This window comes from Ciona intestinalis, unplaced genomic scaffold (assembly GCF_000224145.3).
Source record: "Ciona intestinalis unplaced genomic scaffold, KH HT001076.1, whole genome shotgun sequence".
Classification (NCBI taxonomy): Eukaryota; Metazoa; Chordata; class Ascidiacea; order Phlebobranchia; family Cionidae; genus Ciona; species Ciona intestinalis.
Window position 1 is genome coordinate 1 of NW_004191397.1, and position 23,234 is coordinate 23,234.

The 23,234-nt window shown below is 34.9% G+C and overlaps 5 protein-coding genes across 10 annotated transcripts; 2 read left to right on the top strand and 3 right to left on the bottom strand.

Annotated features, from left to right (window-relative positions):
* Nucleotides 1–2,466: 2,466 nt before the first annotated feature.
* On the top strand, nucleotides 2,467–3,385 carry LOC100182504 (pre-mRNA-splicing factor SPF27). Its single transcript, XM_002128004.4, has one exon. The coding sequence runs from the start codon at nucleotides 2,554–2,556 to the stop codon at nucleotides 3,238–3,240; it is 687 nt and encodes a 228-aa protein (XP_002128040.1). The 5' UTR covers nucleotides 2,467–2,553; the 3' UTR covers nucleotides 3,241–3,385.
* Nucleotides 3,309–4,610, top strand: LOC100180061 (NADH dehydrogenase [ubiquinone] 1 alpha subcomplex subunit 5-like). The gene is made up of 3 exons (XM_002128073.5): nucleotides 3,309–3,443; nucleotides 3,831–3,992; nucleotides 4,349–4,610. Exons 1-3 carry the CDS (start codon nucleotides 3,429–3,431, stop codon nucleotides 4,511–4,513), a joined length of 342 nt encoding a protein of 113 aa, XP_002128109.1. The 5' UTR covers nucleotides 3,309–3,428; the 3' UTR covers nucleotides 4,514–4,610.
* On the bottom strand, nucleotides 4,558–10,110 carry LOC100185581. Of its 2 annotated transcripts, none has more exons than XM_026839939.1 (9): nucleotides 9,932–10,109; nucleotides 9,625–9,669; nucleotides 9,038–9,558; nucleotides 8,719–8,896; nucleotides 8,538–8,661; nucleotides 7,269–7,355; nucleotides 6,912–7,125; nucleotides 6,288–6,338; nucleotides 4,558–4,963 (listed from the first exon to the last, which is right to left on the bottom strand). In XM_026839939.1, exons 1-9 carry the CDS (start codon nucleotides 10,017–10,019, stop codon nucleotides 4,883–4,885), a joined length of 1,389 nt encoding a protein of 462 aa, XP_026695740.1. In that variant the 5' UTR covers nucleotides 10,020–10,109; the 3' UTR covers nucleotides 4,558–4,882. The 2 variants fall into 2 exon arrangements, with proteins under 2 accessions (XP_026695740.1, XP_026695742.1); XM_026839941.1 differs by having other exon boundaries at nucleotides 4,667–4,963; nucleotides 6,295–6,338; nucleotides 9,932–10,110.
* Nucleotides 10,111–11,870: 1,760 nt separating this feature from the next.
* On the bottom strand, nucleotides 11,871–17,437 carry LOC100177713. Of its 3 annotated transcripts, none has more exons than XM_002128202.3 (13): nucleotides 17,089–17,437; nucleotides 16,951–17,030; nucleotides 16,695–16,886; nucleotides 16,507–16,645; nucleotides 14,638–14,768; nucleotides 14,163–14,315; nucleotides 13,921–14,101; nucleotides 13,657–13,858; nucleotides 13,423–13,593; nucleotides 12,929–13,110; nucleotides 12,378–12,463; nucleotides 12,240–12,282; nucleotides 11,871–12,051 (listed from the first exon to the last, which is right to left on the bottom strand). In XM_002128202.3, exons 1-13 carry the CDS (start codon nucleotides 17,122–17,124, stop codon nucleotides 11,896–11,898), a joined length of 1,752 nt encoding a protein of 583 aa, XP_002128238.1. In that variant the 5' UTR covers nucleotides 17,125–17,437; the 3' UTR covers nucleotides 11,871–11,895. The 3 variants fall into 3 exon arrangements, 2 of the variants coding, with proteins under 2 accessions (XP_002128238.1, XP_026695739.1); XR_003397354.1 differs by having other exon boundaries at nucleotides 12,013–12,051; nucleotides 12,378–12,458; XM_026839938.1 differs by lacking the exon at nucleotides 11,871–12,051 and having other exon boundaries at nucleotides 12,070–12,282; nucleotides 12,378–12,458.
* Nucleotides 17,438–17,588: 151 nt separating this feature from the next.
* Nucleotides 17,589–23,042, bottom strand: LOC100175394 (protein rolling stone-like). 3 transcript variants are annotated; one of them, XM_026839942.1, is made up of 7 exons: nucleotides 22,890–23,042; nucleotides 22,713–22,826; nucleotides 22,232–22,309; nucleotides 22,053–22,168; nucleotides 20,747–21,981; nucleotides 20,291–20,437; nucleotides 18,855–19,536 (listed from the first exon to the last, which is right to left on the bottom strand). In XM_026839942.1, exons 1-5 carry the CDS (start codon nucleotides 22,917–22,919, stop codon nucleotides 21,426–21,428), a joined length of 894 nt encoding a protein of 297 aa, XP_026695743.1. In that variant the 5' UTR covers nucleotides 22,920–23,042; the 3' UTR covers nucleotides 18,855–19,536; nucleotides 20,291–20,437; nucleotides 20,747–21,425. The 3 variants fall into 3 exon arrangements, with proteins under 3 accessions (XP_002121976.1, XP_026695743.1, XP_002128281.1); XM_002128245.5 differs by having other exon boundaries at nucleotides 20,291–20,510; XM_002121940.3 differs by lacking the exons at nucleotides 22,053–22,168; nucleotides 22,232–22,309; nucleotides 22,713–22,826; nucleotides 22,890–23,042 and adding exons at nucleotides 17,589–18,122; nucleotides 18,183–18,402 and having other exon boundaries at nucleotides 18,478–19,536; nucleotides 20,291–20,510; nucleotides 20,747–20,947.
* Between the last annotated feature and the right edge of the window lie 192 nt (nucleotides 23,043–23,234).

The following is a 23,234-nucleotide window of genomic DNA, read 5'->3' on the forward strand; positions in this document are numbered from 1 at the left end:
GCTATTTTATGCCTTCTCACAAAAAGAAAACTTAACAAAGCCCAACAAGTTTATGTAGTAAACTAGAGGCATTAGTGCCTCCGAATTTCATGTTTGTGATGCCATGGTTGTGACGGAAATAGAAAGTCTCGTAAAGGGGATCGGTATCTTTAACTGGTGGCCACCTGAAATTTTGGTATCAAAATGTTTTATAGCTCTCACTGATACCTGCTGTCCTAATTTTTTTTCAAAAAAGTCGGGCGTTCATGTCGAAAATCTGGTGCGATAAATGCATTTGTGTCTGTGACGTAACAACATTCGGTTCTTGGTAGTTTTAGAATTTTTACAAAGTTCAATAAATTCGGCTCAATGTTTAGTTTAATCAATATTCCAACATGTCCAGTAAACGCATTTCAATTACCCCACCTGATTTTTAATAGAATTACCCCACCGTCTAGAATTGCAGTCACAATACACTTTCAGAAATTTACATTGCGGTTTACTCTAGTTTCGACGTCATGTATGAAACGTTGTCCAAAACCTGACGTTATATTTAAATACTGAACAAAATAAGACATATATTGGTCTGTGTTGAACGCAATTTAACATTAACTGTCTAATTATTTAAATCTTTTTTGCATGGCAGATGCCGTTGGATTTATTTTGGTAACTACATTATTTCTTGTGTTTTAAAATCATACGGACGATTTTATAGCTTGAAATATAGCCAAAAATACACAAAATTTCACCCACAGGGCCACAGTGCGTTTTTTGTTGTTGTTGGTGGCTAAAATAATATTAGTACTATGCCGCAAATATTTGGCATACCCTGGCATGTTGAAAGTTCTTCGCCTATGTCACCGCTGCCACAATGTGTCCTTGGGCAAAACACTTAAAGGAGCATACCAATGAAAAATCAAAATTAGTGTGTTGATAGATATGTCCAAATATGATCCAAGGGTACTATTAAAGTTTTAAAATACAAAACAGCTTTTGAAAAAAATGAGTTCTAAAGCCGCAAATTAACTTTGATCGTTCCTAGTTTCTAAAATACTTAAGAAAGTTAAATTTTATTTCTGATTTGGTATAACTTCTTCTAGGAGAATATATAAAAAAAAATGTGAAACATTCACTTTGTTGTGTTTTAATTTTTGATTGAAAATAACTACATAATATGCTGACTCATCACATTTTTCAGTTGGTTAAGTTTTAGCACTTTTTTTGTATTAAAATGTTCATTATGTCTCATTAGTACCTGATGTAACAACTTTTTTTTAAATTTAGGTTTTGTTTAGGCTTGAAAATATGCTGAGTCAGTATAATCTGGTATGTACCTAGGTTCAATTGAAAAATAAAAACATAATAAGAAATTGTATTTTTATTTTTGATATAATAGACACAAAGAAAAAGTATTCATTATATCAAATCTAAAAATAAGACTTTTTTTGTAGTTTAGAAACTAGAAACGGTCAAAGTTAAGTAACAAAATTTTCATAGGTGTAATCCCATGCATTGTGGAAACAGTCAATATTTTTAAATCCAGTTTTTTATGCGATTTTTCACATTTTTAAATCCATTTTTTACGCGAGAAGCTGTAACGTTTGGGCAAACTTAATGGTACCTTTAGGTTACATTTGAGCATCACTATCAATACACAAATTTTAATTTCCCTTGCAAGCCCCTTTAAAGACAGCTGCTTAGCCTTCAACCCACTGGACACAAATGGGTTGTCTAAATTGTCAGCCATACATAAAAACACAAAATAAAAATCTCAAAAAATATGCACCCACAAAGTTGCATGCCTGGTAACTCTTGGGCTGGCACAAGATGTTTGAATCAGAACACTCGTGTTATAACGACTGTCGATGCCCTGCCATGTGAGGGTAAATAAGTTACAATTAAATCGTCGGTACTGATAGGAATCACCTCACAACAACCTGTTGATAAACTATGAACCACCATGTTTTGGATACACCCACTTGAATCTTAATCATATTCCCGTGCACATTTTATGTTAATGTATCACTACCGATGGTTAAATGTTTTTCTTGTAACCAAATTGAACAAAGGGCATCAAAGAATATGTTTTCTTTTGACCAGTGGTTTCCAAACTGCCGAAAGGTCTCTCAGGTGGTACGCGATCGCGAGGCCTTGCTTTGCGTGCGTACGAAGTATTCTTTACAAACATATCTATACTTTAATTTTGCGCACACGTGAAAATGCATCGATATTATGACGCAAATAATCACCGTGTAAATTGCGATTATGTCACAAATAATTGCTAGGCCAGACAATCGCTATTATGATGCAATGAATCCACGTGTAAATCCCTACTATTACGTAACAAACATGCTGCTTGGCTGAGGAAAACATCGTAAATATACAGCAGTGCTACTTTTGGAACATATTTAGGTTGTTTATTACTGCCTGTTGCCTTGTAATATAGGCAAGTTACAATGTAGGTGGTACGAGATCGCTACATGAGCCAAAAAATGGTACGCGAGTTAATAAAGTTTGGGAAACACTGCTTTTGACAGATTTATAAAGTTTACTTGGTATATGTAAAAAGTTGACATGGCTGGTGAAGTTACAGTAGATGCTTTACCTTACTTTGATAAAGGCTATGATGATCCTGGAGTACGAGAAGCAGCAACTGCAATGGTTGAAGAAGAAACAAGAAGATATCGACCAACAAGAAACTATTTGAACTTTTTAGCTCCACCTAACATACATGCATTTGAAACCGATATAATGAAAAATGAGTTTGAGCGATTGGAGGCAAGACAACCTATGGAACTTCTTAGCATGCGTAGGTATGATCTCCCAATCCCACCAAGTGGTCAAAGGAATGATATCACTGCTTGGGAGGAATGCGTAAAAAATTCTCATGCTCAGTTGCAGCATCAGGATGTTCGAATAGAAAACTTAAACTTAATGCTGGAACATGGAAGCAACGCTTGGCGATTATACAATGAACAATTGGTTGCAATGCTTCAGGATGCACAGAAACAGTTGCAGAGCATAAAAAAAGACATTCAGGATGTCAATTGGGAACGAAAATCTGAGCAAACTAAAGCAGGGGAAAAGCTGAGAACATTGGAAGCAAATTGGGTTAATTTAGTGAGCAAAAACTATGAAATTGAAGAAGCCATATTTCATTTAGAGGTTTTGGCAAAGACTGAAAATGCAAAAATGGCTCAATCTCATGCTGAAAACGGAAAAATCTCATTAAAAGTTGCTGAAAATGGAGAAATGGAGTAGTTACTCTCATTTATTATCGTTTACTTTGTATTTACATTATTGCTGCCATGTTTGGGCAAAATTGGCTTGTAACGTTCAACCTTTTAATAAAAAAATAGTTTTACAAAATAATGGTTTAAGTAATGGTGGATTTTGTTTTTACAGATGGTAGTGTATATATGTACTTAAGTTAAAAAGGAATAAGGACAATGGCATCGAAAATTGTAAGTTACAAATTAAAGTTAATGTTTAACAATGGGACATGTTTTACCTTTACAGTGACGTGTGACTTTTTCATAGGAAGTTCATTGCCGCATACTGCACAGTATAACAGCAACAGGCTTATTGTTTTTATCTTGCCTAAATTAAAAAGGCACAAAGCACACTAAGCATAACGTGATGTTTAAGTTCTAGTCGTTGTACTGACCAAATAGGTTATTAATTCTACCTTTCTACAGAATCCAAGTCTGGAACAGTATCATGTTTACATCTCATGGAGAAATCGATTAAAACAACTAATATTATTTGTTCTGCACTGGAATGCTTTCTATTTTTTTTAACCTTATGTATATATATCAATATATTATACTGAATTAAATGTCTATTTTTAGAGCACCGGTTTAGTTGGACTTGCGGTTGAAGCGAATCCCAGACAGAAGTTAAATATTCTTTACAACAACATTCTGTCAGTGGTCAGCAAAATTCCAGCAACTGCTTCGTATAGAAAGTACACAGAAGAATTTGCAAATCAACAACTAAAAAAGCTTGACACGGTATTGTAACTGCTTTAATTCATTATTTCTCATTTAATTTAATACATTATTTGTCTAACCATTCTTTAATACACAAGCTTAAAAATGAAACATTATTATAATTTTGCTTGGTACAAATCAAGGCCGTGATTATTAACTTGAACCCAACTCCAATTTGATTATATTAACTCGGGTACTTTGTTCTTATCTTTTGTTGGCAGTTGTTATGGTGTAAAAGTTGCCATTTTAATTTCATTTTGTTGATTTGTTTGGACATAAGTCCAAGGTATGAGTGTAGTGACCCTAAATTCCAACATGCTATTTGTTCTAATTTTACAATGTTTTAAATTAATAATTAACATTTATTCACTCTAAAGATAAAAGATGATGTTCAGCTTGAAATAGATTTGGGTCCTGGCCAATTCGAAGAAGTGATTTATAACGCAAAGGCAGAACTTCGTTTAGCAAGAAAGATGATCTCTTGGAAGCCATGGGAAGGATTAGCTGTTCAACCACCACCAGGACAATGGGACTGGCCATGATTTTCATTTGCTGTCACTACATTATACTATTATTAAAACCATTACAAACTCATGAAGTTGTTTAATATCGTTTATGTTATAAAGTAAATGTAAGAAATATATTCTTCAAACACACGCTTAGACATCAGTTTCTAGCAACTGTTAAACGTGCTATTGGGCAGTTAAGACCAGGACACTAACGTAGATGAAACCGGGATAATGGCTACAAAAGCAACTGCGGAAAATAAATATATGTTAACTGCGTGTTTAAATACTTTCATCATTTCTCTTCGTGTAAAAAAGTGAGTTCAAAAAGCAAGATAAACAACAAAATCAAGTGGTTAATGTGTTAGTTGTTGCACGGTAATACAAAGATGAAGAAAATTTCCATCACATTGCATCATCCGTTGCAGTGTTTGCAACCTCTGGCCTAAACGTTGTTGTACTACTTGTTAAAGCACCATTGTCGGACTGAAATGCAAAAGCGAATAGTGATTAATACGATATACAATGCAATATTTTCTATACCAATTCATGCGGTTTAGGAAAGGATTTTTTAAACTAAGGTTTACCAATTTCTTTTACCCAAATAAGCCTTAAGTACTACGAATTATTTATTAGCCGAACGGTTTTAGATGCTAAAATTAAATATCAGGATAAAAAAATTGGTTCAATTCCTATCAGCAATTCTAGGTTTAAAACATATGTGCCCAAACAGAATTAATGCTTGCACAAACGTGTCTGATCATTGGTCGCGAAAATAAAATTTAGTAAGGCGGGGTAATATGGGACACCTTTTCATTCTATTTTTCCGTCCTATTTGGTATAGTAAATAAAGAACGTTTAGGGAATTAATAAACCGTGTCTTCATGACTCTCATAGACCGTTGTTAACTGTTTAAAACACGATCAGGATATTTGAAAATTGGGTGTTGAAAGTGACCCGTCTTCCCCCACCATACTGTGTTTAGGTAATTCGGGTAACAAACATTCTTTGGCAGATCTATTCCCGCATTTTTTATAAACTTTGTTTTATTGTTTAGGTAGTTTAATAAAATGGGTTGAGCTATTTTGTTTTCGTACAGATTAAGTCTGATACAATTAGATTGCAAGGAAAACTGAGATTTACACACGGAAAATGTAGGCAAGTGTCAATATGTCTTATATAGTGGTGCAATCAGCACAAAAATGCCGTTTAGTGTCCACGTAAAGTTTACGTGGCAAAGAAACTAACATAGCTCGTTAATTTGGGTAAGTTAATTACAAGTTGCAGAATATTATAAAATCTATGTTTTTTTTGTCCCATCTTGCCCCACTTTGTAATATTACGGTTATTTGTTCTCGAACTTTGAAAGGTTTGTTTGTAATTTACCATCTAAAGTTTGTGGGGCTATAACAACAAAATAATGTATGGAATATATATTCGAACTTAAGTGACATAAACATGGTAATAAATTATTGGGCAAAATATTTTATACTTAAATGTCCCATCTTACTGTTTATGGACCCTATGGAGTGTGAAATAGTAAAATCTGCCAAACGAATTAGACGCAGATCCAACTATTATCGGTAAAACCACTTCTATTATACGGTATACCTTATTACAATTGGTCACAATTTAAACATTATTTGTGCTTGATTATTATAGCTGCTCACGTGACTTAATTACCGCGTAACCAATGTTTGTCAAAACTCATGATAACGAACGTTTTTAAGTGTCGACAAGTTTTGTATGTTTACAATCAAACACACGGTCTTGGTATTTATTGTCTAATTAACCTATGTTTTAAGTATACCTGATACCTTTCAACTTCTCCTTCTTGTACATCGCTTGGATTCGTATAACTCTGTAAGCATTTTTTATGTTAAATGCAAAGTGCAAAATGTAGCGTCACAAGCAACTGATTAATTTCTTAAACTATAAAATGCAACGTCACAAAACTTAGAAATATGGTGTTAACCTTCCCACACACTCTATAAAAGTCTATTACCGTTTTTGCATGGTCACTTTTATGCGCGTAAGTACTCGCATATTTACTCGCAAAAACAAAGTTAACACGCATAACGTCATATAAGCGTGTCATCTGCTGTAGAAGGTTGGTTGTTACTCGCATTATGCGAGTAAAGAAAAGTAAGGTGAAAGTACAGTTTTACTTTTAAAAGCCTAATCTTTTTCGGGTATTAATTTTATAGGTTTTCGTTGGTAATAGCACCATAGAGTATTATACACTTATTTTATAAACTAGATTTAATAATATTGCGGTAAAATAAGCTTACTCAATGTTGATACGCGCATAAACAAAATGACCATGCAAAATAACGCGGTTAGCGAGTTATCATATGACGAGTTAATGCGGATCGTTATTCGCATTAACTTTTTACCATGCAAAAAGGGTATAAGTTAAGGTAATTATTTCAACCTTTGGAGTATCTTCTGACTTTGGTCGGAAACCTGTCACCAGCGGTATGTCCGTAAACTCGCTCTTTCCAGTTCTTGTACGACAGAAAACATACAGCAGTACTACAAGTATCAAGAAAAGAACCGCAGCCAAGGCAATCGCTACACCAATAGCTGCTTGTCTCCATGAATAATCATTCTTTTCACATTTTAATCCGTAAAATGAGCCGGAACATCTAAACACACGAACCTGTAGTAACCTCTCTTCTAACTTTAGTAGTAATTATAATGCTGCCCGCAAGCGTCAACACTCTATTTTTACAATTTTTATTTTTTTACGTTTGGTTTGTAATTTTCTCATCAAACAAAATTTTCTCACCTACATATTGCTTCGTTGTTATTACCCGACGCGCAGAATCCTCCATTTTGACAAGTGAAGTCTGTACATACATCGTTACAACTTGTTCTGGAAACAAAATCATTCGTCATTGTGTCATAAAGATATCCACGTAGAGGAAGCTAATGAAAGTGTTTGATATTTTGTGAATTCTTAAACTATTGTATGGGGTGGGGAGAAATATAAAATATTAAACGTAAATAACACGAAACAGTAGCCTATTTTAAAAACCATTTTTAAACATTGCCTGGAATAGTTTTAACATATTATCTACAGTGTTTTATTGGTGGAGTGGGGGAAATATGGAACACCTTATCATTCTGTTTTCTCGTGTCATTCGTACAGTAAACAAAAAATTAAAGAATTATAAAACGATATCCTTAAGACTCCCATAAACCGTTAAGTTGATTGTCCAAAACACTATTAGGATATTCGGGTATAATGTGCTAAGATGTCCCATCTTCCCCCATCCGACCATATGATAAATTGGTATTGTTCGAACAATAATGGGAATTGTTCAAACAACTATTGGTATATTGTCATCTCAACATGCATATAAACTTGTAATAACATAAAAATGATAATAACCTTGAATAAAGTTTGTTTTTCCACATTGGGTATTGCTATTTTCTATTTCGCCGTCACTTTTCATAAATTATATCTAAGTGCCTGAATTTCGAATATATTTCTCTACATTATCTTGGTATTATATTAGTATATCATATTTGAAAAACTCCTAAAATATGAATTTTTGAATTAAAAACAAACCCTACAAAGTTTGGGCGTTTGGCAATAAAAACCAATAAAACTAAGTAGAGAAAGACGAGACGATAAAATGTTTTTTTTGATATTATTAATATTCTAAAAACTTGTAGTTAACCTACAGAAATTAAGTGATTATGCTAATTTTCTTTACCATGTGAACTTTATATATAGTAGTGTAGGGGAAGATGGGACACTTTTAGAACATAATATTCAAATATCCGGATCGTGTTTCAAACAACTAACAACGTTCTATGGGAGTTGTAAGGAAACAGTTTTATAATTCTTTAAATGTTTTTTTTTGTGTACTACGAAATGGGACGAGAAAACAGAATAAAAAGGTGTCCCATCTTCTCCCACCATACTATATATAATTTCAAAACGGCAAAATAGGTACACGTGAAAGAATATGAATGGGTATGGAAGTCCCATCTTTGCCCGGGTTCCGTCTTCCCTCACCCTACCAACAAAGCAACACATGTAGCTTACTTTGAAGTGTTCTTGCTTAGATATCCGGCTTTGCAGGCACACTCGAAACTGGAGTCGGTATTAACGCAAGTTGTCGTTTGCAAGTCGCAGGTGTTACTCTCTGATTTCCTACACTCGTCAAAATCTGCATCAACAGAAATTTTTCAACAAAACTTTTTGGTTGTTGATTTGCTTAATTTACCTGCAACGCTTACACTCAATAAATCCGGTACATTCCGTTGAAACAGTTCACCGACGTCCAAAGTTTTCAACTCGAGCGACTTATTAAAATTAACGGTTCCATCAACGATTACTGAGCCGTTTCTCAATTGATTAACCATGATGGATAACAAGCCTTTGTCAGCCATTGCTACCATTACCTGCAGATAACGGATTTTGTATTATATGCTGTATATACTCGTTTATACCAATATTATTTTGTGTGTTGATACAAGCTTATTATAATGATAAATTGTAACCATACAGCACACACATGGTACGTATTATGCCCGTGTCCTTACTTTATCTGTAAACTCTTGGATAAAAGTTACTGAGTCTGCAGAAGTTAAATCGCTGAAGTTTTCGTTAAAGATTTTGTCCACTCGAGCTCTGAAATCGAATGCACTTATAGCAACGCACTCTCCGTTGAAAAATTGCTCGTCGTTGGAACAGGTTATTCCACCGACCGTTGTTGTGATTTGCTCGGCTGTGGTGGTTTGACCATCTTCAGTTGTGTTTTGTTCTGTTGTTGGAGTTTGTTCAGCAATTGTACTTTGCTCGGTTGTCAAAATTGTTTCACTTCCAGACCCAGAACCTTCTGTATTTTCGTTGGAAAGAGCTTGCCTTTTCATTCTCCCTTTCGGTGTTAAATATTCATTCAAAGTGTAATCTCGCAAATTCGATTTTTGTGTTCTTTGTAACGATTTGATATTTTCTTCATTGTTAAACAATTCATGCATGTAGATTTCACATGCTGATCCGGTAAATCCAGATTTACAGACACATCTATTCCAAACCCAGTCGCCGCCTTCGGTAGAACACTCTATACGAACAAAAAATAAGTGAAAGACTTATCCTCGGTCATATTCAACTGTCAATGAAGACTTACCTGGAAGCACTATTTCAACATTGTGAACAACATGCACTTGGTATGCTAAAATTAATAAAAAAACGTTTAGTATATTTTCTTCGTACATAAATGGATATAGTCAAAAATAAACATAATAAGGCTTGTCTTCGAAACTACACGATAAATCCTTCACAGTACGATCCTACACTCAATAAAATTATACATCCCGATATTTATTTAGCGGGAAGGTAAAGAGAATATTACATCCCATACTACAAAAAAAACGAACACGGAATGTCCAAAATGGCCTTGGGCACCGCGTCGATTTAATGGTAGATCCGTTCACCTTTCGATACGTTGATGCTCAGTGTCACAACTACCACGCCCAAAAACAACAACTTCATATCATTTTCATTTGAACAAGAATTTGGCATTATCCTAGTAGGCTTTCTTGGTAAGGTAGTACAGTGAATATTAAAAAAGCTAGTTTCCTTTCTCGTTACTCTGCAAAATATTTTAAAAGAATGTAGTACGAAGTGAGACAAATTTTAACCACTTTCTTGCTCAACTGTTAAAACATTTGTTTTTACATCGGTTGTTTCGTATTGAGCATTATCGAAACTTATGTCGAAAAGATAAAATGTGGCTTGTGTCACATACAGAATACGCCATTGATACGGTATGTTTATATCGGTATTAAACACGTATAATGTTACTACCATGTACTTGACCCTCAAAGTAGTATTTGTGTAAATTTAAAAGCTCTTCTTCACAGGTAACTTTAACAACTATCTGTGAAACTTTAACTGGCTATTTAGTTGAATTTGGAGCATTTGTTACCGAAACAACTAGACATGGCTATCACTTACATGCTATCTTCGGCTCTCGTAACACCTCTAGCTCTTAGCACATATAATAACAATACTCTGGAGATAGAAGCGATTTACGATATGTCACGTTTGCTCTACAGAAGAAGCTTTTATCTTTACTCAAATGGTGACCTCGAGGAATGTCGAGTGGCAACCGCCACCGCTGCTTCAGAATTGAGCGCTCAAGCCAATATCCCCCCGGTTTATATCAGAAAAATTACTCGCTGCCTTACTCGTTTGCTTATTTTACCTCCTGCTCCAAATCATGACGAATTTTAAGTTAGTCAGATATGCCTAAAATACTAACAAAATTTTCGAACTATCTGTTCTCGGGAAATAATTGTCACCACGCTTATAAAGCAATTCTTATGGAAGATAAAAATTGATAGCCCCGAGGCTTCCTTATAAACCATACCTTAGTTATCCAAAGAGTTTAAAGCTTACGTCATTCGTGCTTTATTAGTAAAGCTAATTATATCATACAAACCAATAAATAAAATATTCATTCAAATAACAACTTAGCCGACCGAGAAAACGTTTCCAAACACATAGCCTACGTGTTCGTCGAGAAGGAAGTATAATATCTTTACTTCAAGAGATTTCCTAAATACAACAGGTTCACCCCACTACTCTCCTTTGACGTCATGATTTAAGTACACAAGTTAATTTTGGAACAAAACTCATATATTCAACTCTGTGAACGCCTTTAAATCGTATTTCTGAATCTTTTAACTTTAATTTACTGTCTTAATAATAACCACTGCCTTAATTCATGATGGCCGGTTATAACCTGCTGTCGTTAGCTTTCAACATGCCTTGGGCTAAGTCAAACAGAAAACTGAATATTTACCGAAATATAATACAAAACCATTTAAAAAAATCCGTTTACCCAAAAGCTTATACAACAACATCTTTTAGGGTTCATGTACCAACGAGCTTACAATACAGTTCAACCATTCTGCTGTCTTAAATTATTAATTAGGTTAGGTCTTGCAACGGAAGTCTGGGATTTTATCAAATTATTGAACCCTACCAGCGCATGGAAAGTATCAGCAAGGTAGAATAAATATTTACCCGCTTTTCGGTGTAAATTCACTGAAAATTAACGTATTTTCACAGACCTATTAGCGCACTAAGTAAACTCATACGCGTGTATATATTATCGTTAATTACTGCTGGTTACCATTGCGTGAGATCAATAACTATACGAAGTAGCACGATGATTTCCCCTGAGCGATGTATGCATGTATGCCACACCTAAATATCGGTGGCAACACGCTAAAAGGCAATAAAGTAAAAATGCTTTATAAATATGCAACTCATCAGTACCGTCCCGTGCAAGGTAAATACGGGCATACCATGGTAGATTTTGATGACGTATTCTTGTTTGTTTGCACTGCTATATATCATGACGTATTTATAGCTGATATGTTTTTCAATTTTATTTTTCTGTAGTGTCATCTATAATTAACCCAATCTCGCGGAGACTCCTTTCGAAATTTTGTAACTGTGAAAGAGCTGCTGAATGGTGGCGGTTGAAGTCCTTTTCTATTTGTTTTAAAGTGACAAGAAGGCCGTGCAACTTATTGCTTATAGTCTGTAACATACGTAACGATAAATAAGTGGAATTTATTATATATTCCAACACATGTTAAAAACGTGGTTGTGCATTAAAATTAATTACTTTACCAGACGAGGTGTTACCCAAAAAAACACAAAACTAATGCGTCTATATTATAAAATAAAAGTATAACATTCTTTATCTGAATAATAACTTATTTTAACCTGCGGTTCGATGTCATGCTTCGTATCTCGACGATCGTGTGATCTATAAAAGACGATGTTTACTGAAAGTAAGTACAACTTGTGAACATTGGCTAACTCATCAGTTTTAGATTTTCTTTCCTTTAAAACGGTATTTACTTTTTGTTTGTTTCCTCGTTGACCTTGATGTCTTCATCGCTGCTTGACAACCTCCGTTCCTCTGTAGGTTGAATTGAAAGTCTATTCTGAAGGAAACTAAGTTGTGATAATGTTTTTATAAATAACCTAGATTTGTTAGTTGCTTTTGTTTCTCTTGGCATGTTTATCCCCCGTTGCTTGTTAGAATCTAGTTATATATAATAGGGTGGTGGAAGACGGGACTAGAGGTATAAGATGGAACTTATTTAAAATCTTTTTCTAGTGGTACCCCTTTAATAAAACACGAAATAAAAATGATACAGTATTGTTCGACATTATTCTCACTCGTGTGTTTTATTATTTTTATTTGAATTGTTTTTGATTAATAAAAGTTATGACAGTACCAACTTGTGGTATCATCCAAAAACTGTTAAATATTTTGAGTTGGGAAGTATTGGGTAATCTGTGATTAAGGGCCCCATGGTAATACTCCATTTTACTATAAATATACAAAAAAACACCACAAACAAGCAGTCTTGTTGCTGCAAGACATTATTGTCACTGTTACCGACTTGTTTTAATGATGGTGAAACTGATGGGTAGTTGTTGAAAACTTTATTGCGATGTGAAGCATTCAATAAGCTTTTGTTTATAATAATCGGTTTTGTCCTGTATTCCGACATACGACGCGCCAATCGACGAGCAACTATCAATGTGTCTTCGGTTGAAAAGTTCGATTCAAGATTTCTTCGAACTGTAAATAATGCAGTTTCGTAAATAAACGAAAAACTTCTTTACTCTTGTGTGATGAGGTAAAGATAGTTTTCGTAACACTAATATCTTTTTTTGCTAAATATTCGAATTTTTCAGACAACCAACAAGGGATATAAACATTCGATTAACTGCCATCAAGTGCCCTAGCCAAGTAAACGTGTCTACAGCAGTAGCAGCGGCGAGCCTCGAATATAAATCCTGAGGGCTAAAGAGAGACGTGCACTGTGCCGTCGGACGCACCAGAATAAGCATTAATTATACGAAACATAACTCAGTGACTTGCAGCGTTTACCTTCAGTACAGTTCTGTCTGACACATTTCCAATCCCACATCGCCTTCTTACAGGTTCGTTCAATCTCACGACTGCTTCGTAAACTATATGAGTATTTTTTCCTGTGCACGTAACGCCTCCAGGCTGCTTGTAGGCAAGCGGCAGCGGTGTATCGTTCAATCCTTCGACACCCTAATATATATATCGCCTTATAATTAGATATAAGTTGTATTTTAAAACGAAATCAAATTATACTTTGGTGCTCAACTATAGAAAGAATTCTCCGTTCTTCATTCGGCAGATCGAGGTATTTTGAAAACACGTTTACCCACAAGGCAGTCGAGAGTATTCCTATTATAGATGCCAGACCGACGACAACTCGTGCGGGTATTCCCCGCGGCCTGACTTCACCCGAGCCAAGGTTAGTAATGGTAACGACCATTAACCAACATGCATCCTAAAATACAGGTTGCACCTAAATAAGTATGTGTGTGTTTCCATTATTATGTTGTTATCTACCGAATAATATATTTTATTCCCTTCGATTGCTTCAGTTATTACAACAAGATACGGAAAGAATCCAACGACAAAAATGTAGACCACAAAGAGAATAAATTTCGGATATCGTAGAAAATAGGTCTTAATTAGAAAGGTGCTGTGAATTTTCACTCGTGCAAGGTTGGATAATACATTTCCAAGCCTGTGGGATGTCAACAAGTTACATGGTAAAATATATATGCTTGTAATGTAGGGATATATACCTGTGATAACGAAGCTCGTTACATTCTTTTAGTAACTTTATTCCACACACGAATATTCGTGACAGCACGATTAGCTGGAATTCATAATTTATCCAAGCGTCACACATAGGAGGTATGTGTAATGATGCGAGTATAAACTTCAAAGTAAAAGACCTGCACAAATTATACATGCTTTAACATACGAATGTTTGTGCTATCATTTTATTTTTTACTACATCAAGCAGAATGTATTGCTACCAAACCCTCCTATTGTTAATACAGTAGGGTGAGGGAGATGGGACATCTGCATTTTTTTCTTGTCGCAGTTGGTAGCAAACAAAGAAAATTTAAGAAATTATAAAACCATATCCTTACGACTCTCATTGACCGTTATTAATTGTTTAAAACATGATCAGGATATTTAAATATCATGTGCTCAAGGTGTCTTATCTTTCCCAACTCTACTTTATTTAAAACATAATTCCGGTGAATATACCTTAATTTTGGAGACTTTCCGAACGAACTGTCTTCGGGTATATATCTCTTCATCCGCAAAACGTCAAGTTCGGCTTTATGGTAAAGTATTAAACAAATCGAACTTACGACAGTAACTACGCTCAAGCTGCTCTGAAATAAAACACGACGCCGTTATTATTCTATCAGTTTACTTGTTTGTACAATCTAGTACTGCGGGGTAGGTGGAATACTGTTAGCACCTAAATCCCATATTTATCTTGGTCTTGTTTTAAACAATAAACCTTTTTTTAGAGTCGCGGAGCTGCGGTTATATAATTATATGAGTGTTGTTTGTTTACTACCATATGGAACAAAACATATATAAAAACATGTCCCATCTAACCTTACGGAGTCAGGACCACGCTTATACAAGTTGGCTTTAAATGAAAATACACTTAATAAATACTATCTGTAGTATTTGTTATGAAAAAAATATTAAGTTTTGCCAAAAAAAAAAACATTTTAAAAAGTGCCAAATAATCGTCCGTTATTGCGTCACTAAATTACGTCACGATATGTTCCAAACGATCAGCTGATTTATGCTTTGCTAGCAAAAAATAAAATAATGTTTGCAGCAAAACAGCTAGAGTGTACCGCCGACATAGCGTTTACTGTTTGTTTTAAATAAGGAAATATGCGCAGGTATTGCCTTGGCCTGATTTTGTTTTAAAATTAATATTTCTTTAAATTGTTTGTAGGTTTATTACAGTATTACACTGTTTAAATTTGTCAGTTAACACGAATGTAAAAGTGCGTAATGTATAGTTATGTCGCACTATAGATTTGTCAGTTTACAATAATGAATAAATGAATGAAATAAAGTGTTTGTTGTAGTATTTTATCTGGTGAAGAGACATCAGTGAAGATCCAGGTCCACTAGCAATAGGTATTGAGCCTTTCCAGTTTGAACCTGTGCTTCTTTATAGCAAGTGTTGGGGAAGTAGACAGGCCAAGTTTACCCACCATGGAAAACAAGTAAAGCTGCTGAGCAAATCAAAAATACAAATTGATAGACCGACTGAGAATATCTAATTTGGTGGGCTGACTAAAGATATCATTTATTAAAAAAATATGGATACCATTTATTAAAAAATTTCGAATATATTTTCTAAGTATTATCTTTTTATTATATTATATTTAAATAATTCCTGAGGTATAAATTATTGAATTAAACGCAAACCTTTCAAAGTTTGGCAATGAAAATCTACAAAAGTACAATGTGGGGGAAGATGGGACTCCAAATTGAAATATATTTACATTAGCAGTATTCTGCAACTTGTAGTTAGCCTATTGAATTTAACCGACTGTGCTAGTTTCTTTGCCATGTAAACTTTATATATATATAACTTTAAAACGACATTTTTTGTTGTTTTTATCCCAAATAAAATTTATATCAACCCCTGCCTATTTTTCTCATGTTTATATCTCATTTTTTTACAAAACTAAAACTAGTTTTATGAGACAAAATCAAACTGACACGAAATGTTCAAGGTTGTTTTATGAAGCTATGAAACTAGTCTGCCCGCAACTACAAAATTTTATCGGCTTTACTATGTTTTAGCCAGCAAGTTAGCATCTTATTATTTCGCATTTTTTACTCTTACAAAGTTATGACTTGTGATATTACTATCGAATAATTCTGTAATATTAAATCTCTGATTATCAATAAATAGGGGTTCGTAACAAGAAAATTATTAAAAAAATCTCGTCTTACCAAGTGTCGGATCTTCCCTCACCCTACTATATACCACAAACTCGTGATTTAACAGCCATGTGAAATATTGGGAAATATGTTTACTCATGCGTATATGTACACAATGGTCCCGACCCAAATATATGGTATACTTACCTTAAGGCACACATCAAGAATGGTAATGCCGTATGCGAAGTTAAAGTGACTTATGTACCATCTTTTAAAATATGAATCTGCGATGCTTGAGTTTAAATAGTGTGAGAAGTTCGTCCCATCATCAATAGGCGGACAATAACTGCAAAACGCCAAATATAACTTGTTTTCAAATTAATGCATTTTTTTACCGGCCCCATCCTCGAGTGTAGGTCGATTCACAGTTCAACTTCTTTGAAATAATAGCCCTGGCCTGGCGAGTAAGTTCTATATCCGCAATTGCTGTTCCCAAAGATAATGTAGCGCAGATAAAAAGTACAATCGCCAAATGGCGTAGTTGTGCATAAACTCGACGCAAGTTAACATCTTTATTTATGAAGTACCTGTAAAGCTACACGTGATTCACTTTACGGTGTAAATCGTATTTAAGCTAAATTATTAAATTGCCTGAAATCTTGATTTAGTGACTGTTTTACAGCATCATCCGTATCCTTCTCGGTAGATTGATAAGGCCCTTCAAATCGCTTCTGCATAAACCGGACTGTTAATTGAATAAAATGGCCATTTATAGCAGCTTAAGCTTACCTGTATTTTAAAAGTTGGTGCATGATTAATTTTCATGATGACTCATTTTCAGAAAAGGACAAGTATATGCTTCAATTTGCCAGTCAATTATAAGGTAACCAAATGATGTACCACAATACGACCTGTATAGCGTTGATTTACTTTGAACTTAAGAGGAACTGCGTTCATTCGCTAAACATCGTAATGCAGTAATAAAACCACAAGTACATAACAATAGTTTGCAACTAAATTTGTACATTATTTTATTTTAACTATTAAGTGGTCACAAACTAAATTACCTACGTTGTAATTTCTAAATGTCACAATGTTTCATTTAACTGTAATAATGACGCAATGACACGCAACAGACGCAAAATGTTATTTATTTGTACATATAAAGATATATAGATAGAGCAAAGCATATTAGAGCATGGTACGTACTATAAATACTGCCTTTAAGTGTCGATGTATGGTTTTAAATAAGAAAGTGTAAGGTAACGCAGTAACGGGATAATTAGGTGCAATAAATATGTCATTTCCAATCGACTATACGGCATATCCCTGATTAGTTTGACCCATTTCAATTGATTCCTGCTCATCACTGGTATTAGTTTGATCATTTTGACAACCACTTTTGAGTGCAATGAAACATCTCAGATGGTACAACCCAAATGCAAGCAAATGTACGAGTGGTATTGCTATAAAACTAGATACAAAACAAATCGCTGTTGCAATTCTTGCCCCTTTATCCCAATTAATCAGCTCGTACACAGCGGATATGTAGCCGGTTCCATGCAATATAAGTGTAAATGCCGTGTACACGAGTCCATAGCACATACCGTATAAAAAATGCAGCAAACGAATTGGGTAAGCAATTATAAATACATCAATAAGTAACATTACAAAAGTAATGGCGTGAGAGTGAATGTTAAATGCATTGATTAAATCGACTGAGCCAACCCGAAGCAGTGACCAGTACAACACGTTCGTGACAAGAGAGACTGAGAATGACACGTCAAACAAAATCCACACAACCCCGCATGCCCAATTTGCACCTGTAACATTGTATATATGTACATTTTGTTAGATTTTATTATTAGCATTTTAAATCCTACCTTTTTCTTTGTCTAAATCAGCTTTGTTTGAAAAGTAGCCATAGACAGCAAGTAAACAAGAAAGACCAAAGTAAAAACATACTGTAACTTCAGACCAGTTGGTAAGAAAGATCCAATATTGCGGTTGTGGGTTCACAATCACATCAGCAATTATCCAAGCAAGAGAATAAAAGAAAAATAAACATCGATACACAAGAAACAATAGTTTGTTGGTGGTCCACTGAAAAATTATATATCACCATTATAATGTTGCAGAATATTCCAGAACAAGTTTAATATTATGCATGCTGCCTACCTGAGAAACATAGAAATCGTGAGACTTGCAATCGTAAAACCCGAAAAGTTTGCACTGAAATTCGTATCGACATGTAGTAGACATTTTTAAAGAATCCTAAAAAACCCTTGATGATGTCACATATATACCTTACACGACAATAACTTGTACCCTGATAAGTGAATGGATAAGTTAATAATGTTGTTTTTGCTGGAGAGTAGCCTATATAGGCTCCATAACATAGTCTGTTTTATCTACCGTCGTGAAACTATCCTGTAGCTTATACTCAAGTTTGCAGCGTTTAAAAATCAAGAACCCAAATACTATTATGTCTAAATTGCATACGCCTAAAGCTCTAAGCTGACCACACCTATATGATCGCCAAACCGCAAAGAAACTAACAAATCGTTGCAGTGTAATTTCTCTTTTGTTATTACTATTTTCATTATAAAAGCGTGACGCGGAAAGATTACGCGTTTCGTTTCTGTGAAATAAAATATGCATAAATACGTAAACAATACTCACAAACATAGCGTAAAAGAGCGACAGTGTTGCCATTTTAAGTTGTGCGTTAGTTGGAGTATACTGGGTTTACGTGTCCCATTTCATGGGATTCCAAATTCGTTTCTTCAACATCAGATATACAGCCTTGTTTATGGGCAATGAATGTACGAAGGTGATACAAACCCCACAGTAGCAAATGCGATAAAGGCATCGCAATAAAACTAACTCCAAAGCAAGCAGCTGCTGCAATACCTGGTGATGTCGCCCAGTTTAACAAACTGTAAATTGCGGACGTAAACCCAGTACCGTGCAATATAAGTGAAAATGAAGTGTAAACTAATCCATATCCAACTGGATAAATAAAATGTAGCAAACGTATCGGATATGATGTTACAAAAATATCAATGATTAGTAACAGTAGATTTATTGCATGGGAATGCACATTAAATGGTTCTGCAAGCCGTGATGGGTTGGTTCCACTTGAAAGAAGGGCCCAATATAACAAATCAGTCACCAACGCTGCACTGAATGCCACATTAATAAGAATCCAGACTATAGCGCTTCCCCAATTTGCTCCTGTTAAAATAAAATAATTTAACTTTAACGTATAGAAGGGTAACAGACTGTAATAAACAATCTAAATATGTTCCAGAAGTAGCACTGCTGTATATTTGCGATGTCTTTCTCAGCCAAGCCGCGTGTTTGTTACGAAATCGTACGGATTTACAAGTGAATTCGTTGCATCATAAAAGCGATGGTTTGACCCAACTTTGGTTTGACCTGGCAATTAATCAAGACAAAACAGCAATTCACACGTTTATTATTTGCGCCGTAATAGCGATTGTCCCCTGAGATATTTAGCCTGCAGGTGCTTGAAAACAAGTTGGATATTTGACTTTTAATTTGTGTGACTTAGAATACGACAACCAATAAATAACTATAATATCATTTGCAACCGTTTGGTGTAAACTTAATGAGTGGCTCGCGTACCACTATAGTGCTGGTATATATGCGTACCACAGATTGGAAACCACTGCAATAGAGCAAGAAAAAACGTTTAAGCTTGATTTTTAAAGCGTATACAAGATTATTTCGTGTAATTTACGTGTATTTCTAATAATAAACTTCCTTATTAGTCAAAATTAACAATGTCAATTAATAAATGAATAATTAATAAAGTCAACTAATAAAGAAATTCGAGGTATCACCCCAAACCCGTTATGTATTTTAATTTTGAAAATATTGGGCAATATGTGCTTAAAAATGTCCCAATCTTCCCCACTTTGTTATAAGATAAATTGTGGCACTAAATTAACAACATCAGCCATACCTCTTTCACGGTCAACTTCACGTTTAGTAGAGAAATATCCATAGATGGCAAGGAACAACGCCGTAAAAAAATACAGACAGCCAGTCACTTCGGTCCAATTCGTCAAAAAAATCCAATACCGTGGTTGATGATACACAGATACGTCGGCTATCACCCACGCGAGTGAATATAAAAAGACAATCACTCGGTACAACAGAAACAAAATTTTGTTTTCTCCCCACTAAAATAAAGAATTAATGGACAGTAATATAGTGGGGTGGGGGAAGATGAGACACCATTTCGTTTTTGTCTTGTCTTATATTGGTAAACAATAAAAAGTTCGTTCCCTCACGACTCCCATACCGTTGTTAATTGTTTAAACGCTATCATGATTTTTGAATATTATGTGATAAAGGTGTCCCGTCTCTCCCTCACCCCACTGTATGTTTTGTTTTAAATTATTGTTTGATGACTTACCTGGGATACATAAAAGTCATGCGCCTTGCAGTCGTAAAAACCAAACAACTTGCACTGAAATTCGTAACAGCTACAGCACTTGCACATTTTAAAGACAATCAAACACGGCTTCTGTTCATAAGACTACCGGGTTGGAATAATAATAGTTTTTCTTTTTGCTGTAACCGCCTGTGGCAAATAATTCTTTTTTTCACTCAATGACTATCATGTACATGCTTTTCATAATGTAAACATACTGACATTCTAACGCTTGTACCATATACACCGGAAGATGATTTTTGATATCCTGTATGCGTAAATTTATAAATGCTTGCGGCAAATGTTTGTTGACTATGCAGGCTTGCATCGTATGTTAATACATCCTAACTATTGTATGATTTGAGATTTAACACGCACCTTTTATCGAATTATATTCAATACACCCATCGGTAACACAACATATACTCTGTGAGTATCTTTCCTAACATTTATTTGGCAAAGGTGGCAGCACTTAAACGCACAGAAAATACAGTTTTGCTACAATAAATGTGCTACACATTATAGTTGGTAATATTGACACTGTTAGGTTGTGAAATGCAGAGCAAAGGAAATACTCAACATATGTATTGGGTCTTACCAAATGTGGGCATGTTTAGAACTTTCGAAAAACACGAAAATAAGCTATTTTATATGGAACATTTTATTGTACAAGCACTTCTGTTTTTGTGATTGTTGGTAGCCTGCCGTGGTCAACCTCCATCGGGTTAAATGTACTGATGGTTGTGGCTGCGGGTGTCATGCTTATTTTAGGTTGCTCAACGTTTTGCCTCTTGTCTTCTTTATTTTCTGTTGAATGTTGTAATGTAATTCGTTGCTGCTTTTTTCGGTACAATGGCTGTACTTTCGGTGCTCCCGCGTTCCAAACCAAACAATCACCAACGCTGTATCGCATCGGAGCCGATTTTGTTCGTTTCCGTGTGTGATCGGAATATGCGGGCATGGATGTTGGTAATCGACCTGTAGTGTTTAACACTTGATGAGAGCGACGGTTTTGGTCACCATTGGTATATTCCAGTCCTGTACAAAAGTCCGTATTGATTCGAGGGTTCGGTTGGCCGTGACTATATTGTCTCTTGTAGTCAGTGATCCATTTCAACTTTGCATCAACTGTTTCCATTGTTGCCATTCTCTTTCGTATCCTTGGGGAAAGTCGTTGTGGAATACACTCTTTTTTATCACCTTCTTGAAAATCAACTCTTAAAACAATTAGCTTGTTACGATCTCGTAATAAAATGGCCAAACTGATTTAAACAAACCGTACATATACCTGTATAACGAGACTACAGATCCAGCTTTTGCGATTTCATCTTTATGAGGCATCCAAGCAATTAGTTCCGGATTAAACGCAGTAACTGACCGGTTTGCTTTTCGCCGCCCAAGACCCTGTAAATGATTTCATTTTGTATGAAATAAGCAAACTTGGTAATCATACTTCACAACATATACCGTGTCAAAATAGCTTGCGTCAGTGGGAAACGAATGTCTATTGTCGTGGTTTGAAAATAAGTGTTTGTTTGGAGATTTCTGTAATGATATATTTAACAGTTAAAATAAGTATTTGCAGGTATACTAATTTAGTTACAATGCCGAAGAAATGAGTTAGGTCTACTTCTAAAGCAAAATATTCAGGTTTATAGGCGATACATATATATACGGGTGTACAGTCTCGATAAGGTTCTCCAATCATAGAATGTGCTTAAAACAACAATCCGTTTGTACAATGTTACGTTTCGGAAGTTTTTAAAACTTTTTAGAAGTAGCAACATTATTCTTCCCCATTATTGTGTTTTGTAAATCCGAGTGTAAAGTAGATGTCGGTATGATAATCCATTACGAGTATCTTGAATATTGTTTAACAATATAGTTCTATGGGGTAAGATGGGACAACTTTACTACCCGTTGTATACAAACTTTAAACATCACTTACCCGAACACGATTATAGAACTTAGATGGTGGTGTTGGGGACGCTGCATGTCTGTAATCTTGTAAAATGTCATTGCGTGTTCGACTTCGAAAATGTCCGTAATAACCGGACGGATACTGTATAATGTATTCGCATCAATTAAAAACGAGAGGTTACATATTGCATTTATCATTACTTACCCAAGTTCCAACAATATCTGAGACTGACATGTCACGGTTTAAAATTTCATGAACTGATCTACTGCAACATGGCTCATAGGTATAAACTATCAGTATTACAAAAAACTGGCGAACTGCGCTGATTCAAAAATACCTAAAATAATTTAAAAAAAATAAAAATAGTTCTTAGTTTTATTTTTTTGTATATACACAGTCGCAAAAAAGCTTGGTATCGAAAGCCTATATATCACACTATATTGTACGTATTGGCCTTATGGGTCCTATTATAACATATCGGTTTACTTTCGTCGTGTTGCGACTTCGTAAGCTATTGTTGTCTGCGCAATGACACGAAATAAAGAGACG